General features: G+C 40.8%; 1 protein-coding gene across 4 annotated transcripts; it reads right to left on the reverse strand.

Moving 5' to 3' along the window:
* Positions 1–646: 646 nt before the first annotated feature.
* Positions 647–16,178, reverse strand: YTHDF1 (YTH N6-methyladenosine RNA binding protein 1). 4 transcript variants are annotated; one of them, XR_003528145.1, is made up of 6 exons: positions 15,785–16,177; positions 15,379–15,403; positions 13,833–13,912; positions 8,207–9,730; positions 4,245–4,405; positions 647–2,178 (listed from the first exon to the last, which is right to left on the reverse strand). XR_003528145.1 is itself a non-coding variant. In XM_027645953.1 (5 exons), exons 1-5 carry the CDS (start codon positions 15,809–15,811, stop codon positions 2,152–2,154), a joined length of 1,683 nt encoding a protein of 560 aa, XP_027501754.1. In that variant the 5' UTR covers positions 15,812–16,178; the 3' UTR covers positions 647–2,151. The 4 variants fall into 4 exon arrangements, 3 of the variants coding, with proteins under 3 accessions (XP_027501754.1, XP_027501752.1, XP_027501753.1); XM_027645953.1 differs by lacking the exon at positions 4,245–4,405 and having other exon boundaries at positions 15,785–16,178; XM_027645951.1 differs by lacking the exon at positions 4,245–4,405 and having other exon boundaries at positions 8,131–9,730.
* Between the last annotated feature and the right edge of the window lie 189 nt (positions 16,179–16,367).

Genomic DNA, 16,367 nt, shown 5'->3' on the forward strand with positions numbered 1-16,367 from the left:
GAGGTTCTTTTGATCTGAAAAAAAAACTAATAAAGTTGTGCCACTAACTCTCCTCTTTAGGGTCCAGATGGAGCTGAGTTCTTTTGGCTCTGGAATCACCAGTGTAAGTGTTCTGACATAACCACTGAAACAAACAGCAGGTGCTTTTATTAGATGGCAACATGTTTATAAAAATGCAGTATTGCTTCAATAAGTCAGTTAAAAAAAGATATCAAATCAAATTACTAAAGTTAGAGCTGGCAAATACAGCCAACTGCTGGAAAAGAAACTGGTCAGAGCTTTAGTTGGATTTGAGAAGTTCCTTTCTCACCCTGGTGACCCCATGGCTGTGCTGCTGCCTCCTGAAGGCTGCAGGACAACTTCCAATCCTTTCTTCAGCTTCTGTACCACACAAGGAGAAAGGGAAGCACAAGTGACAGCCACTGGACATGCACAGAGTTCCTTGGAGGAACAGGAACAGGCAAAACAGTTAAATGTTCTCTGTAGAGTCCTGCAAAACCCTTCTGCAACCATCAGGTGTGCTGAGAGCAAACATCTGAGTTATTCAATCAAACCACTTCTCAGGTTAGACTTAATTCACCAGTCAGCATAAAGGGGGATTGTAACAGAGGAAGAAGGCAGGGAAAAAATGAAAATGACATCAAGCTTGCTAAATATGTATTGTTTATTAAGGCTTGTATTCTCCTAGAGGAAAAAGTTAATCTGATGCTGTCCATTACCCCTTACAGGCAGTAACAGTCCAGAGACAGAGTTATACGTTCTAAATACAAGTCTAAATGATACAGATTAAACTTTATTTAAATTGGAGGTCCTTTTGGAGTAAATAGTATTCAGAAGATACTTGCTTTCTAATATAGTAAAAGATCCTCTACAATAAACACGTGCAGATTCAGTGTGCTAGAGCAGCGGACATGAGCACCATTTCCATGCTTAATTGGAACTCCAGTTGGTGACAGGTTCTCCGACGGTCCCCTCACTCCACAAAAACATGACAGCAAATTCAGTTTCTTAAAACAGGTTTTTTTTTTACTCATCCAACAGAAAAAAAAAAAAAAAAATTAGACATACACACCGTCAATTTTAAACATCTGAGGCATAATCCATCATATTATCCGTACTATTAGTTCCTACGTTAAAGCTCAGCATTATTGGTATAAAAACTTTAAATGGCATTAGGATTTGGGGGGCTGGGAGGGAGTAATGAAGGGAAGGATTAAAAATGGTCTGCAAGTTAACTAATAACACCTGAAAGCTGAAACAGGTTTAAACACATTGTTTAAAACCCCTGCAATGTCGATAGCATCACATTATTATTTAATTAAGCTACAAAAACCGTAAAGCAGAATTATGGCTGAGAGAAAGCATCTCGCTCACCCTCGGCAGGATATGGAATAACAGATGCACACTGAAGCACTGGTTAACAGAATGTGAAAGGGAAATATTTTCCAGAGAAACAGTTTCACTGACAATTTGATTTTCTACTAGACAGAAAAAACCAACATGGCGCATCAGCAGTTTTAAAAGTGTAATTGTACAGATAAATAAAGAGGCAGAGCAGCTGCACAGAGTGATCAGAAATTAAGGTTTGGGGGTTTTTTTCCATTTCAAAATTCTGAAGTGCAGTATCTTAAGAGGTTTTTCAAATGACAAAAAAAAAAAATAAAAAAAAAAATCAATGCATGGTTTCTTACTTCCGCCATGAAGAAAAGGGTTTGGGAGGAGGATAAAGGAAGATTTGTCATGTATTTTCCATAATCTCTATATCTGGCTAGGAACATAATTCGTGCCAAAATAAAGTCTTTGGGAAGCACTGACACTTTAGTATGCTCATGTATAGGTCCACATTAGGTTAATATAACTGTTTATCAACTTAAAAAAATAAAAACAGACACACCTTTATTAATGATTTCTACAGAATTTTACATAGAAAAAAAAGATACAAATTAATGCAGATCCACTTGGGCAAAAATAAACTACAATGTACTTAAAGATGTGACAACTTAATTTCCCCTGCACGAGAAGATATATTGGAGCTGAAAGCTTTAGTTTGTCCTGATGCCAGGATACAGCACCAGTTATACTTAATTTTGTTTCTCATAGTCGAATTTAATATCAGTTCTAGTATATATATCAAACTGTATATGTTTATTCTTATTGTTTGTTTCGATTCTGACGTTCCTGCAAAGAGAAAAAAGTTAAGATTTTAGTCAAATGAACAAGCAAAAAGTTTTTAGTAGTTTTAACAGCACTAACGTGATCCCAGATAATTACACACTCAAAACAATGCTGCTACATTTTATAAATATATTGTTTATACCCCAAAAGCCCAAGGACTTGATAATTTAATGTTTAAGTGCAGCCTCAAGTGGAACATCTGAATGAATACCTGCACAGCCACTTCAACAAACAGCAGATGAAGGTCACTGAGAGAAATATATGAAATATCAACACTCCTAAAGAGAAACAGGATCTGCAATATTCCACTTTCTGGATTATTTTAGCTACTGCAGTAGTAGCACAACCAATACACGAGCAGAAAGCAGATGGCAGATTAGTGAACTCCACAGAACCAGTATAATTTTGAAGCACTCAAATGACTTTGGAGTTTAGTCACACTCAGTAAAAGCAGCAATTTGAGCTGTCTAGAAATTCTGTTCCTAATTCTTCCTATCTGCTCAACTGTTCTGGGAGGCACTGGGAAATACTTGACAAGCTGGGGGAAAAAAAATATATCAGGTAGAAGACAAATTATGTGCTTTTGCATGGTCTGATAAAACCCATCATGGCTGGACTGAACCACCCAAGAGTGTCCCAAACCATTCCAGTACAGCAGCTGGGGGATCTCTGAGCTTCTCTCGAAAGTTTGTGCTAATCACAAATCCTGAAAACAGATAAAGGCCAGCTAAGGGTACCTGCAGGTAAATCTTGGCTAAGGGAGCCTGTGCTCTGCCTGCAGCAAACAGGGAGGCCTTTGGAGCAGTGTCTGCACAGGGATTACACAGACACACTGAGAATGCCTCAACAAAACCAGGGGGGAATTGTTCACTGTTTCAGGAGCCCCACAAGCTGCAGAAAATGCCACAGACAGCAGGACAAAAACGTGCTGCTGTATTCTTTAGTGCTGTGCATTCTCCAGCTAAGGCACCAGCTAAGGCAGACTGAACAGAAAGGGCCCAGCCTTCCCGTTTCCCACCCCATCCCAACGCTGTCCAGAACAGACTGTACAGTGCAGAACTGGCATGGAAAGACACAGCTCTGCAAAAGCATCAATATGGCACCAAATCCTATTTCAAGCAAGGAAATTGTGAACTAGCCCAAGCAGCAACAACAGCCAACTCCTAAACTAACGCCTTCAGATTCTACTTGTTTTGTGGAATCCTTCTGCATAAAATTCCTCTGAGAATTGTTTCTGTTGCGATATAAAGCTTATTTGCAAATATACCAAACATTATAAATGTAACAGACTGCATTTGCTGCTTCAGCTGGTCACAGCATAAAAATCAGAAGATTTTAAAAAATGGAATATACTGACTTCTGCCTCCAGGCAGAATATTAATATTTCAATATTCATAATAAAATTAAATCAACAAGATCCAGTATGAATTCTTAATCTATGATTTAAGGTAGAAGTAAGAAATAGCAAAACTGTTTTACCAATTCAACAAAACAGACTGTGTAAAGTGGCAGAATTAATTTTAAAAATCTATATTCCTCCTGCCTTTTAACTGCTGACTATGATGAACTGTCAAGGAAAGACATTTCTTAGTGGCAAAGCATCAGAACGTATTAGGTGTTGAATGTTCTTAATAAAAGGAGCTTATGTCTGCCTGACATTTCAAACAAAAGGTAGTTAGAAAGAATCTAGAACTGAATCGTATCAGCTCGTTTTCAGGCTTCAAAAAAAAAAGTAATTGTTCCATCCTACCTCCATTTCTAAGGTGGCACATCCCCTTTAACTCCACTGCCCTACCATGCTCAGCAGCCCATTCTTGCCCATTCCCACCTCACGTAACGTTTTAGTCTCCTGTGTAGTCACCCGCTGACCGTCGTAAGTCGACTTGCTTTAAAAACAGAAGGTTTACATTCTCATGGACTAGTCCCACATAAACAGAGACAGGCTGGCACCTGAGACTTCTACCTGGTACCTAGAGAGTATGCTCATGGCATTCAGAAACTCAGCTCAGGCTTTATAATTCAGTAAAAAGCGCTATTTACTGAGCAAGTTCTCAAGCAGTTCCTCCTACCTTGCTGCTTGCTTTCTCTCTTGGGGGCTAATCTGAGTCTTCCTCTTTACCAGTGTCTGAAACCACATAAACTGATGCAACAATTCTTCGTGCTCCTGAGCATGGCTGCTTTTTAGAAGCTCTAACTCTCAAATTCTCTTCCTTACTGCTATTTAGCACTACTGCAAGCAAGAACAAACAGTTTTGTAAGCAACTAACAAAGCTTTGCTCGTTTTGGTTCTGAAGATCCGGAGCCTTCACAGCTTCTCTTCTCCAGTGGAATTCTCCAGTATCTCACAGGAGAGCTCCTGTTGCATTTCTCCTTCGTGCCACTAATGTATATGGGTCTTCAGACACAGGGAAAATGGGTTTTCACATAACTTGCAGAAGTTTCCATCTTGGAGACACTCATCCCTGTCAAACTTCTGTTCTCTTCACCTCAGTCTAAAATATCTTCACCCTTCCTACTAAACTTAGTCAAAGTCAACAGGATCAAAGTATTCATCTTCAGACACAAAAATAGAAATGTTTTCTTTATATCAGGAACATGGTATTAATCTTATAATATAAATGGTTTTTAGCTAGAGCTTTGGAGGAGGGACAATATTCCATCCTTAAAAGTTCTATTTCAATGAGTGTGTTCACAGAAAGCTCACTGAGAGGAATCACAGTGTGCTAGAAGAAAAGGAGTATTTCCAAGTGCCAACAACCAGTCAACACTTTTCAGTATTTAATCACCTAAAGAAGAACTGGTAATCTTGGAGCTTTCTGAGGCTATGCAGCTCAAGCTTCAAGGAGCAGACCTTGGAATAGCTGAGTGCCTTGACCCAGATCAGAGGTGACAGCACAGCAACCCAGTACAGGAACTGTGACCATGTGCTTAGGTACAGATCTGTGAGGACCAGCTGCTGACAGCTGATCTGTCATCTGCCCTACCATGAGATGCAAATGAAATTACCAAAATCTACAACAAGTTTATTGCCTTTACAAGCTTTTTAAGATAAACTTAACTTTGTTAAGACTGTGCAAGCATGTTTTTAGGGATTGTTAATAATTAACACCACATTATACTGTATTTTCTTTTGAAGAAGCTCTTACATGTCACAACTTTTTTACATTTTCAGAGCATGAGTTCAACCATGGAAGCTGCCCTCTGTGGACAATGCAAGAGCCCTGGAACTGACTGAAAAAGGCTGGGAGGGTCAGGAGAGATTTCAGGTCACTCACTGTTTTGCTATTTCATTCCAGACCCCAATATCCTTCTATTACTCCTTTCCCAGGTTCTGGGTCAAAAGATCGGGCTTAAATATTTTATTACTAGGGCAAATCAAAAGCTGGACTTACATCCCAGCATGACCAAATCTTCCCTCAATTCCAGTTACTGCAGCACTGGTACTGGTGATGGATCTTTGGCACTTCAATGACTTTCCCCCGGCACTGCAGCTGCCAAACCCTCCCCTGCTCACTGGGCACTAACACAGAGGTTCCTGCAGTTCAGCTCACCCCACTGCAGCTGGCTCTGCACATCAGCTATGGAAATGCTGGTTAGCAACAAACTGGTACCATCTACAGAACTCAAATGCCAGTGCAGGGCACTGATTATGTCATTGTTCCCTATGAAATATTTGTGTGTTAATGACACTATGGCGTTCAAGTGCTCCCTGTGCAGATTTTTAAGATCTCTGGCCTTTTGTAATCACGACAGTGGTGAAACAGAGGCACAAAATTTCAACAAGTAATTAATTTTACAGTTTAAAGAGAGTATAATGAATAAAATCAGTAATTTGAGAATCCATTAAGATGGCACATAGACAACCAACTATCTGAAAATGTCAATCAGGTCATAAGATATCTTAACTGGCAATAAGAGTCTTCAAAAATTATTGTGAGAGGAACATTAACTTTGTTTAACAGTAAGGCTTTAACTTCAATAGCACAAACTTCTTCATGATAAAAACTTAAAAGTGTGCGTGTACATCCTGCAAAAAAACTCTTCTAGTAATCAGCTGGACTTCTAAAATTCATTTAGTCAATGAAGGGGAAAAATACTGACTTTTCCAGGAAATAGTTTTAGAGAGTGCAACCTGACAAGCAGCGTCTTAGTTTTCATTCCCTCCCTGCTGATCTGCTTTCCCTCTCTAGCACTGTTACCTTCCTCACTTTTCTAAGCTATTTGGAGGTATCTAAGAAATATTAAATTAAGACTTCATAGTTTATTTTGTGACCGTGTCATACAAGCTAGAGCCTTGGTTTTAAATGAGGAAGAAAAATGTATTACTTTGAAAAAACGATCCTGTTGTATAGCAAGCAGTGATGTGGTAAGAATATGTTTCAGCACTTGAACTGAAAGTGGTAATTAGCTGTGTTTATTAAACAAACCCAAAACGGGATCAGCACTGAGCTACTACAAAGTCAAGGAATTTCAGTGTTCAGCATGCCACCACCAGGATCCTCCTCGGGTCAGTAAGTTATCTGTGCAAGAGCAGAACTCTCACTTTCCCCATACTCTCACTCCTTAAACATACACACACTGTTCTCCCCTCCAGACTTGGCAGCAAATTCCAGGGAGACTCAGCATTATTAAAAACCCAAACCAATCCCACCCTCTACACCATAAACACTGGACAGAGGATCCCAGCCCACCTCACTTAGTCAACACTCTCTCCTATGTAAGTGAACCTCTCCAAGACACAGGTTGCATTAAATATTGAACTGCTGATTGTCTCCTGAAGGAATGAAGTGTTCAAGCAAAGGCTTTTACGTTTTACCTTGTGAAACCCCATGGGGAGTACACAAGAAAAACTTCCAATTTTAAGCTGTCCTTCCCTGCTGTGCTGAGGTCAGCTATGCACATCTATCACAGCCAGGAAAAGTTCAGCTAAAAAGTTTCTAAGATGCTGAACTCTTTTCCTCTCATACTTCAAGGGTACATTATATGAAGACAGTTTAAAGCAATTTTAAATGGCAATAAAAACTTTAAAATGGCAATCTTAAAATTTAAGCTGCAGGAACATGCATTAAGTCTTTGCTTTAAAAACATCCTGAAGCAAGTGCAAACTGCACTGAACCAAACCTGTCAAACAAATGCTGCATCTGCAATGCTACACAAAAAAGGTCTGGGAAACACTATCAACATCAAGCAAATTTAAGTTTTACTTAGGTAGTAACTACACACCCCAACACCTATTATTTTGTCAGGCCATTACTTCTAGAGTGCCTAATTAGAGAAAGGCATTCTTGAAGCTGAGGTCATGGGATACAGAGGGACAGAGGTCTCTCGTGGTAGATTTAGAGCCATGAAAGTGTATGGAAATCTTTACTACACTCTCCCACTTACTGCCCAAACTTCTCTAAGGCTCCACTCAAAACTTCAAGAATTAGTAGACAGATTAAACCTGGGAACTGAAAACCTTTATTTATCCAAATAATACATGTGACTTCAGCAGCAGAAATGCAATCTTTCTAGCACTATTCCAGCAATTTTATGCAACTCTTTCTTTTCCAGAGAGATCAACTGAACAAACAAAATCAGGTTTCTTGCTTTTAAAGGTGATGTACAAGTTTCAAATACCAGTACAGGTATCAATTCTGATATCCCAGTTCCAGTCAAACAGCGTTAAAACACCCCATAGTTAAGGCAAAAAACTTAAGTGCAATCACTGGCAGAATCCAATTCTGAAACAGAAACTATTTTCTAGTTTATTAACCATTTTAAGATAAAAAAATAAATCAAACTCCAATAAACTGGACATCAAGTCCTTTACCTGCATTACTGCTCAGGTTCTGCTTCGAAACTCATCAGCTACGAAACTTTTCACAGACAGATTTGCATCAGTTTTTTTTTTGTGTCGTTAAACACACATGAAACCATCGAGACATATTAAAAACATTTCAAATTCCTACTTACATTTTTCCACCATAGCAGCCTTCACATTTCATTTTCCCCATATCTGTGTATAAAATAAATTTTTTAATAAGTTTACCTTCCGCACCACCTCCTCCTCTTCCTGGCGCTTTTCATAATGAGAAAAGTCATCAAAGATGGAGGTCGTGTGCTTGTAAGTAGCAATAATTTTAAGCACTTGTTTTGCTTTTTCTAAGGGCACCTCCTGTGTATCACGGGAGTTTGTAACGGGTTTGTTGTCATTGTTCTCCAGCCTGATGTGTCGGAGTTGGTTGTTGGGCACATCCTTCACAAAGATCCACTTGACATCAAATTTCCCCTTCCACTTGTCCTGAGACCAGACACCCGCACTGGTGCCATAGTCCACAGGTGATTTCATCTCTGCAACTCCACAGAAGTGTCCACTGCCATTGACACTGAACAGCAAGTAGACTGGACCCTTGCTGTTCATGGACCGAAAAGCGCTGTCCAGGCGTTTGTTGCCGTGCTCTGTGCTACACCAAATAGAATACTTAATGGAACGATGAATATCATCCTCAGAATAGCTCTTTATTATGAACACGCGTCCATTTTTAAGGTTCCATTCGAAATCTTTAGGGTTATAGCTGTGAGCAGCTTTCAGTTTTTCCAGGACAGGATGGGACTCTCCGCTGGGGACAGGGTTGGGCTGGGTGCTGCCAGCTGAGCTGCTGTCGGTCCCAGTTCCTCCACTTTGGCCAAAAGCTGCGTTTCTGTTGCGAGGAGCCACCCAGCGATTTTGGGGTGGCTGCTGAGGGGCCTGATACTGCGGCTGAGTCAATGGAGGAGGCTGAGCTGGAACAGGCTGAACAATTGGTTGCTGTGGCTGTGGAACAGACTGAGGAGAAGGTATCTGTTGGGGGGCAGGAACTTTTGCCACAGGACCCTTATTGTCCCAGGTACCTATGTCCATATTATGCTTTATAGGGGGAGGAGGCAACGCTCCTCCGATTACAGGCCCAGTTTTTGTTTTCATTTTAGGCTGTGGTTTCGCAGGCTTACTGGCAATAGCAGCCCAAGAGGTTGGTTTAGATACTGGCAGGTTTACATTAGATCCATTACCAGAGAGGGCACCTGTCATCCCGGCACTGTTAACAACAGAACCTACTGTTTTCACCGCAGAAGTTGTAACATCTCCACCAATCTTAAGTCCAACCATTCCCTGTTCAATACTGTTCATCCCAGGAGCTTTATTTAAAGTATCATTATGAAATCCTGTTTGTCCATCCACAATGGTACCACCCAGTGAACTGGGTGGGTAGCTGTAACTGCTCCCATATGCTGAACTTTGAGTCTGCTGTCCTTGGGACCCGCTTGTTCCCCAAGCTGAGAAGGCAGGATTTTCAGGGAAAAAGTTAAACCGGTGTTGATAGATATTATTTCCCAGACCCCCAGGCTGTCCAAAAACAGCATCGTGCATAAAATGATGATCTCCATTACTGAGCTGTCCATAGGTGGTGAGATAAGGGATAGGAGGATCTCCTCCTGTAGACCATGGTGCTTCACTGAGAGAATAGGGGAACCCAATAGATGGTGGATAATAACTGGACAGATAAGGATCAGTCATTGATGGATAGCTACTGTTCTGTTAAAGAAAAAAAAAGTCACCAGATAAATAAACCCTTCATTTATAGGTAGCCACAACACTGTTCATCACCAAAAAGAAAAGAAAAATAAGAGACAAGGTAATGTAATTCCTAATTACAGATTTTAGTTGACACTCCAAGAAAGATTTAGGGCTAGAATGGAATATCTCAGCGTTTATAATATACCCCAGAACTACTGGCTCACAGATTTTGCAACCATGTAATCTTAGTTACAGCACTTAAGGTTATTTAGTAGTTGATATCCCAAAGGATTCCAGGCAACTTAACTAGCTATATTTTGTAGCTCACAGAACTAAGGATATTTAGCATTTCTACATTGCTACACCAGAGGAGCTTTAGACTACACTAGCTTAATATGACAACACATATAACACATTATTACAATCCTCAGTATGGAGTTGTTTTGAGGGGCCAACAGTCTCCAACAAGCAAAACACATCTCAAGTGGTAAAACATGTAAAGGCTACTTATGACACACAGGAGCACAGCGAGACCACACACAGGCCAAGTTTGCTACAGGCAGACCTAAGAACCACCAACTGAGATTAAGGTGACTGATGCACCACAAACAAACACATGCAAGGATGGCACATGACACATGTCATCCAAACTGTTGGGAGAAAGACCCTCTCCAGCCTTTTGTGTAAGTCTCTTCATCCCTCAGCAGTCAAGTTACAACTATGCAGGAGTGTTTCTGACTGTCCTTCTGAACAGGCCATCTCTCCCACTCCATGAAATCAGAGACTGAATGGTTAAAACCAGCAGATCTCCTTTGAAATTTCCTCCCTTTCAACTGTTCTTAAACCAAGTTGAGAAAGCCTTCCTTCCAACTAACTCTTCTGCTGACACCTGATTTTGAAACGTTCACTATGATTCTCATATTCAAAAGAACAAAGCCAGAATATTCTAAAGTAGGTTTTACTCCTCTCCAAATAAACTTGCAGCATATGTACTGGAGACCTTCCAAAGTGACACTCTAACTGTTATTACCACTGAGGGGGAGGGAAGGTCAACATCTCCTGTTAATGAGTCAAACAGTAGCTCGCCTTTCCTTACTCATAAAGACTATTTTAAGAAGGGAAACTCTTCTTTCAAACTGAGAGATTTCCAACGTGAAAAAAAAAAAGTATCTGCAAAATTAGTGAAGCTGCATCAGAACTTCAGTCCTTTTTCCAAAAATCTGATTATTTCTCAGTTTTTTTAAAAAATGAGGTAAAGAACTCTCCTTGCTGAGGATAAACCTAATACCCAACTGATACAGAATCAGTTTTACTCTTAATTTTTCAGTGACTCCTTTCCATGACACCCCAAAGCCAGAGTAATTCAATATCCTTACATTCCATACACAGATGGATACCATAATATGTCTCCAAGACTTCCCTCTGGTACTGCAAACACTTCTGAGATTTAAACAGCCTAAATTCAATGTTATTGATTTTAAAAAATGATCTCTGCCACTGCTCATGCTGCCTTTATTTACGTGAAAATCCTATCATTAACAAGAGTTTCAGAAATCATCTGCCTATGAGATGGTCCTCTAAAATACATTGAATTTTCTGAGACTCACAAGCTAAAGTAATCAATACTTAGCATATCAAAACATTTTTCTGAAAGACTTTACTTTGACATCGATGTGTGTTATATTTTAAAGTGTTATCATGAGAAAAAATGAAAAACAAATGCAGGTGAAAGGGAGGAGACATCAGTAGTTCTCTGAGCTACTTATGTTCATACATTCTACAGATTTAGAATTCAGGACCAAAAAGAATAAGCCTAGAGAAAAGCAGGTGTTTTGTCCTAAAAATATTTATGCTACAGGATTCTAGACAATTCCTGTGGCTGTCACCTCCTGTCACACAGCCTGTGAAGTCTCCACAAGGATTCTAACAAGATTAAAGGAAAGTTTCAGCAGGCATCCTTACCAAACATTCAATCCATTTGGACTGGCTTTATGCCAGAGTGTGTAAAAGAAACCCTGACAAAAGTCCTTCCCTGCAGCAGCAGAACACTTATTTCAACAAACTTATCCTTGACCTTTCTGCACCCTTTCCCTACTTTTTTTATCAAAAACACCACCAAACAAAAACAACAAATCAACCCAAGCATTCTGTTAATTAGGAAGGGAATCTCCTTTCCCCCACAGGATGCTACTTGCTGGTGATTCCCAGTTCCAGATGACTCATCTCTTGGTTCTGTATGACTTTAGGTGGAGGATGCTTTTCTTGCCGAGTGTAAATTTGTGTATCAATAGTCTATTTGACTCACTTCCCTTTGCTCTTGAAAGTGCTTTGAGTGTGCTTTACATCCCTGCATTAACTACTGTCACTTGGAGCCCAGAACTTTTATGGTAAAAAGGCACTACTCAGACATGATTTTCAACAGAAAGATGGAAGACAATTATATTTTATGTGCTTTTATAGCATGCTCATACTCATTTTAAAGACTAATTTGTGTTTTGAAATGACAAAATTAATACAATATTACCAACTTACAGGAGATCTCTGATTTCAAAAAGACTGTTGTGTCAGCTGGGGCTTTAATTTTTTTAAATATCCAACTGTTTTCAAATCTTTTATTGAGTTGTTTGTGTTTTCCAGTAATTTTTAAGGGCTGAATAAACCTGACTGGGTAACCAGATAATAAAGCTTTGTTCAGCAACATGGTTGTCTTCTGTACAAAATCTCACAGCCCTAATTAATGCCACTGTCACTTTTCACTTAAAATTGTAAGAGGACCTACACAATTGGTTCTTGTAGCTTGCCAACTTCCCACTGCAGCAGAAATAAATCGCTCAATGGAGCTACACTTCCACAAAGAAAACTTTTATTATAATTATGGAAATTCTACCAGCCGTAGCAATTTTTCTATTTAAACCTAATAACTGGGCTTGTTGACAGCAAAGACAAGTTTTCTACAATTAAACTGTAACAGATGGCTCTACCTTTCTTCTGTGTGAAACATTCAGCACATTTCACATTAGAAAACACAGCTTGGTTGAAATTACATACAAATGTGATGAAGAGGGATTTCAAAAAATTAGAGGAAGGTGAAAACTTAAATTTATTTTAAAATTATTGTTGCATTAAAAAATAAAATTTTACTTCCTTTTTTCCCCCCCTACAAATTTTCTGCTTTTATACCTTCTACAGTACGTTAATTCCAGAAGAGGAAATGCTTCCTATTAAATTAATTTAACTTTGTGTAAGCCTGGTGAATGTGTCTATGCTGCAAGAGAGCTCAGTGATGTCATCACTATTAACACTGGCATCTATCAGTTCCAGGATGAATTATGAATTTCCTTTTTAAAATGTAACAGTTAGCCTTTCCATCAAGAAATAATCAGGTAGTTCTGGGAAGTGTCTCTCTCTGAAATGGCATTTCATAGCTAATGAAAACTTTTTGCTTCTTCAGTTTCTTTACAGTTTGTTCACCTTGATGATTTGAATGTTAAGTCAAAAATTACCTCAATCACGAGATATTTTCAATTATAATCATATTTAAGTCATGGATGTTAATTTAATGTACATTATAATGAGAGTTTGCATTACAGTACCTTACTCTGAAGTAAAACATCTTTCATTCTTAAGACATTCCAGAGGACATGGAAGAGTAACATTTGCTGAAGTGTAAAAAGTGGGACAACCCTACAGACTAGCTAGAGAGCATCGAAACCAAACTTCAACTACACTAATTTCTAGGATTATATAAATAATTAAAATCAGGAGAGCCCAAAAGCAGAACTTTAGGACTCCCACATGCAACTTGTCTATCAAAGAACTGTGAGATCCAAGTCTGTCCCAGTCCAGCCTTATCAATAACCTGCAATGTGAGGAGCAATCAGCTCCAACTACTTGGAGCATCAACTTCATTTTCACTTGTGGCCATCTGGATATGCAGAGTAATATCAGCTTTGGGAGCACAAATGCTGGTTGTATCACCAAGGAACACAACATGCTGTCATTTCTTTTTCCATTTCTATTTAAGGAATTTGCTCCCTCCACACACAATCCTATGAATTGAGTGCCAACAGCATGCCTAAGGAAAAAAAAAAACACCAAACTAAGTTAAAAATACACTAACCTGATTTGACTGCCCAGAAAGGTAAGGTTCAAAATCGTTGTCATGAACTGTGTCCTTCTGATGTAACGAACCATTTTGTACTACAAGAAAAGGGTTACAACAGATTATAACACCATGAGCAGCATTTCAGGAATGACTTCCACCCTATGCTGCTTTATGAAAAGCCATATTTCTTCTTCAAAGCGTGAAAGACTCATAAAAAGATCAGGGGATGACACTTTTTCCCCCAAAGCTCTTTACAGTACTGCTTATAAAACTAAGTTTGAGTAAATTAAAAAAAAAAAAAATTCTATAGTTGAGAGCGAGCAGAAAACTCATGTGAATTAACTCTGAACAAAAAGTAATTATTAAGAAGAATTTAGTGAAAAATATTGGGAAACAACATCTATTGTTCTGGTCCATAATTAGAACACTCAAACTCACAGTTCTCCCAGCGTGTTATTCACTGCTTAAGCTGGTTAAAATAAGATGATGTGAGGTTACATTTAATTATGAAATGATGACTGGTAAGTGCTTTGGTATCCTGATATTTTCAGGAAAACTTAAGTTTCAACGTTCTCATCTGTAAAACAGAGATATCTGCCATAATCAAAGTCCTACTTCAGCATAAATAAATGTCTGAAGAAAAGCATTCAAAACCCATTACTGAAAGATATACAAACCCAAAACTGCTATTAGGTCCCTCCAAATTACTTCCTGTGTTTGCTTTAAATTTAAGAAAACAAGGTCAAATCCATTGTATGATAGTTGCTGTATCTACCTATTTCATAGAACAGCAGAACTAAATACAACACTACACCAAATAGGACTTTTAGAAAAAAAGTTTAGGAATTTATCAAAATATTTCTGCAAAGTTTTTAAAGGAGAGTAGAGGTAAAAGAGTGTTTACAAACACAGCAAACAGTGTCAAACTTTCTGCAACTGGAAGTAGATGAACTTTTAAGGCAGGTTAAGATCTATTAAAATGCATTTATGAGTTGAATATTACCAGTTTCTAAGCCTGAACAGTTACACACTTATTAGCAATCACAGGAGCAATCAAGGTATTTCCTCAGATGGCTTGTTATTAAATTTAACTTCAAATAAAGCACAGGAGTTATGAGCTTAAAACTACCTTTTATTTAAAATTCCTTAAATTATTAAGTTTGTAGGCTTATGCCAATACCTCAGCCAACAGCAGAGCAGCAACACAACTGCATTCACAGAGCAGGAAGAGAGTGTGCAAAAGTATGTAAAAATACATATTGTACAGAGACATCCTTGTGACTTTACGTAGGAACCTGCTTTACCTTCAGGAAATAAGGAGCATTGTTTAGTATCAACACACAGTCCTTCCCCCTGCAAACTCAGCAGCGTTAAGTGGGATGCAAGCAAGCTTGGATGAATGGCAGTTTACCTTATTTTGGAAACAAAGCACATATTCCCTCATTCCCAAATGTTTTCCATACAGGTTAAGAGAGGCACATTTCTGCTTCCCAACAGGTACCTGTGTAATTAACCTATGACAGTAACAATTTAAGCGACCAGATCTCGGCACGATCCTCACCTTTATTATCCTGTCCCTTCGGTCTCTGGGAAGCCACGGCACATGATTAAGGGGGAGGGGGGAGGGAAGGGAAATAAAAAAAAAAAGTTAATTTTAGAAATATTGTCATATTGTCACTGCAAAACACGCGCACAGCGCCGAGGACAGAGAAGAGGCTCATAAAAATTGCCAACAACATCTCGGGGTTTGTTGGAGCCGGGGCTGGAGCAGCGTGTTCCACGTATCACCCAGCACCGGCCTTCCTGAGAAATGGCCCCGGCTCTGGGGAGGCGGCGGGACCGCACCGTGCCCTCGGGGGAAGCTGAGAACCACCGAGCTCCAGAGCAGCCCGGAGGGGGAAGAAAAGCCTCCCGGGGCCTCCCAGCCGCCGCAGGCCCGGGAACCCCCCGGCCTGCCGCTCACTCACCTGAGGGTCAACGCTTGTGGCAGACATAATTCATGTACAGGGCCGCCGTGGTTCAGCAGAGAGAGCGCCGGGGAGGGGGGCGAGGCAGGGCCGCGGGGCTGCGGGGCCTGGCGGGGCCGAGGGGCGGCGGCGGCGCCTCCTCTCCCCTCAGGCGGCGGCCGGGCGGGGAAGGGGCCGGGGCCGAGGGGGAGGGAAAGGGGCCGCCTGGCGCCTGCTCGGGGCGGCTCCTCGGGGGTCGCGGCGGTGCGGGGCGGCGGTGCCGCGGCTCGGCGGTGCTGGGCGGTGCCGCCCCGTGTCTCACATGCCCGCGGGCCGGGCCTGGGGCCGCTCCGAGCGGGGGCAGCGGCGGCCGCCGACTCCAATGGCGGCGGGCGCCGGGCTGCGGTGACGTCAGCGCCGAGCGCGCGCGGGGCGCGCCGGGAGCGCACGGACGGCGATGGCGGGGGAAGGCGCGCGCGGGGCGGCGGCGCCTCTGCGCGTGCGCGGGGCGGAGGGCGCTGAGGGGGACGGGGGCGATGAGGGAGGTGAGGGGATGAGAGGATGAGATGACTGAAGGGGATGAGGGAATGAGAGGACTGAGGGG

Source organism: Corapipo altera, unplaced genomic scaffold (genome assembly GCF_003945725.1).
Source record: "Corapipo altera isolate COAL_440 unplaced genomic scaffold, ASM394572v1 64, whole genome shotgun sequence".
Lineage (NCBI taxonomy): Eukaryota > Metazoa > Chordata > Aves > Passeriformes > Pipridae > Corapipo > Corapipo altera.

Coding starts and splice junctions, on each gene's coding strand:
- YTHDF1 (XM_027645951.1), bottom strand. CDS start 15,811: ATGTCTGCCACAAGCGTTGACCCTCAG. Junction 15,404..15,784: donor CCACAAGCGTTGACCCTCAG/GTGAGTGAGCGG, acceptor GTGGCTTCCCAG/AGACCGAAGGGACAGGATAA. Junction 9,731..13,832: donor TTTCTGGGCAGTCAAATCAG/GTTAGTGTATTT, acceptor TTTCTTTAACAG/AACAGTAGCTATCCATCAAT.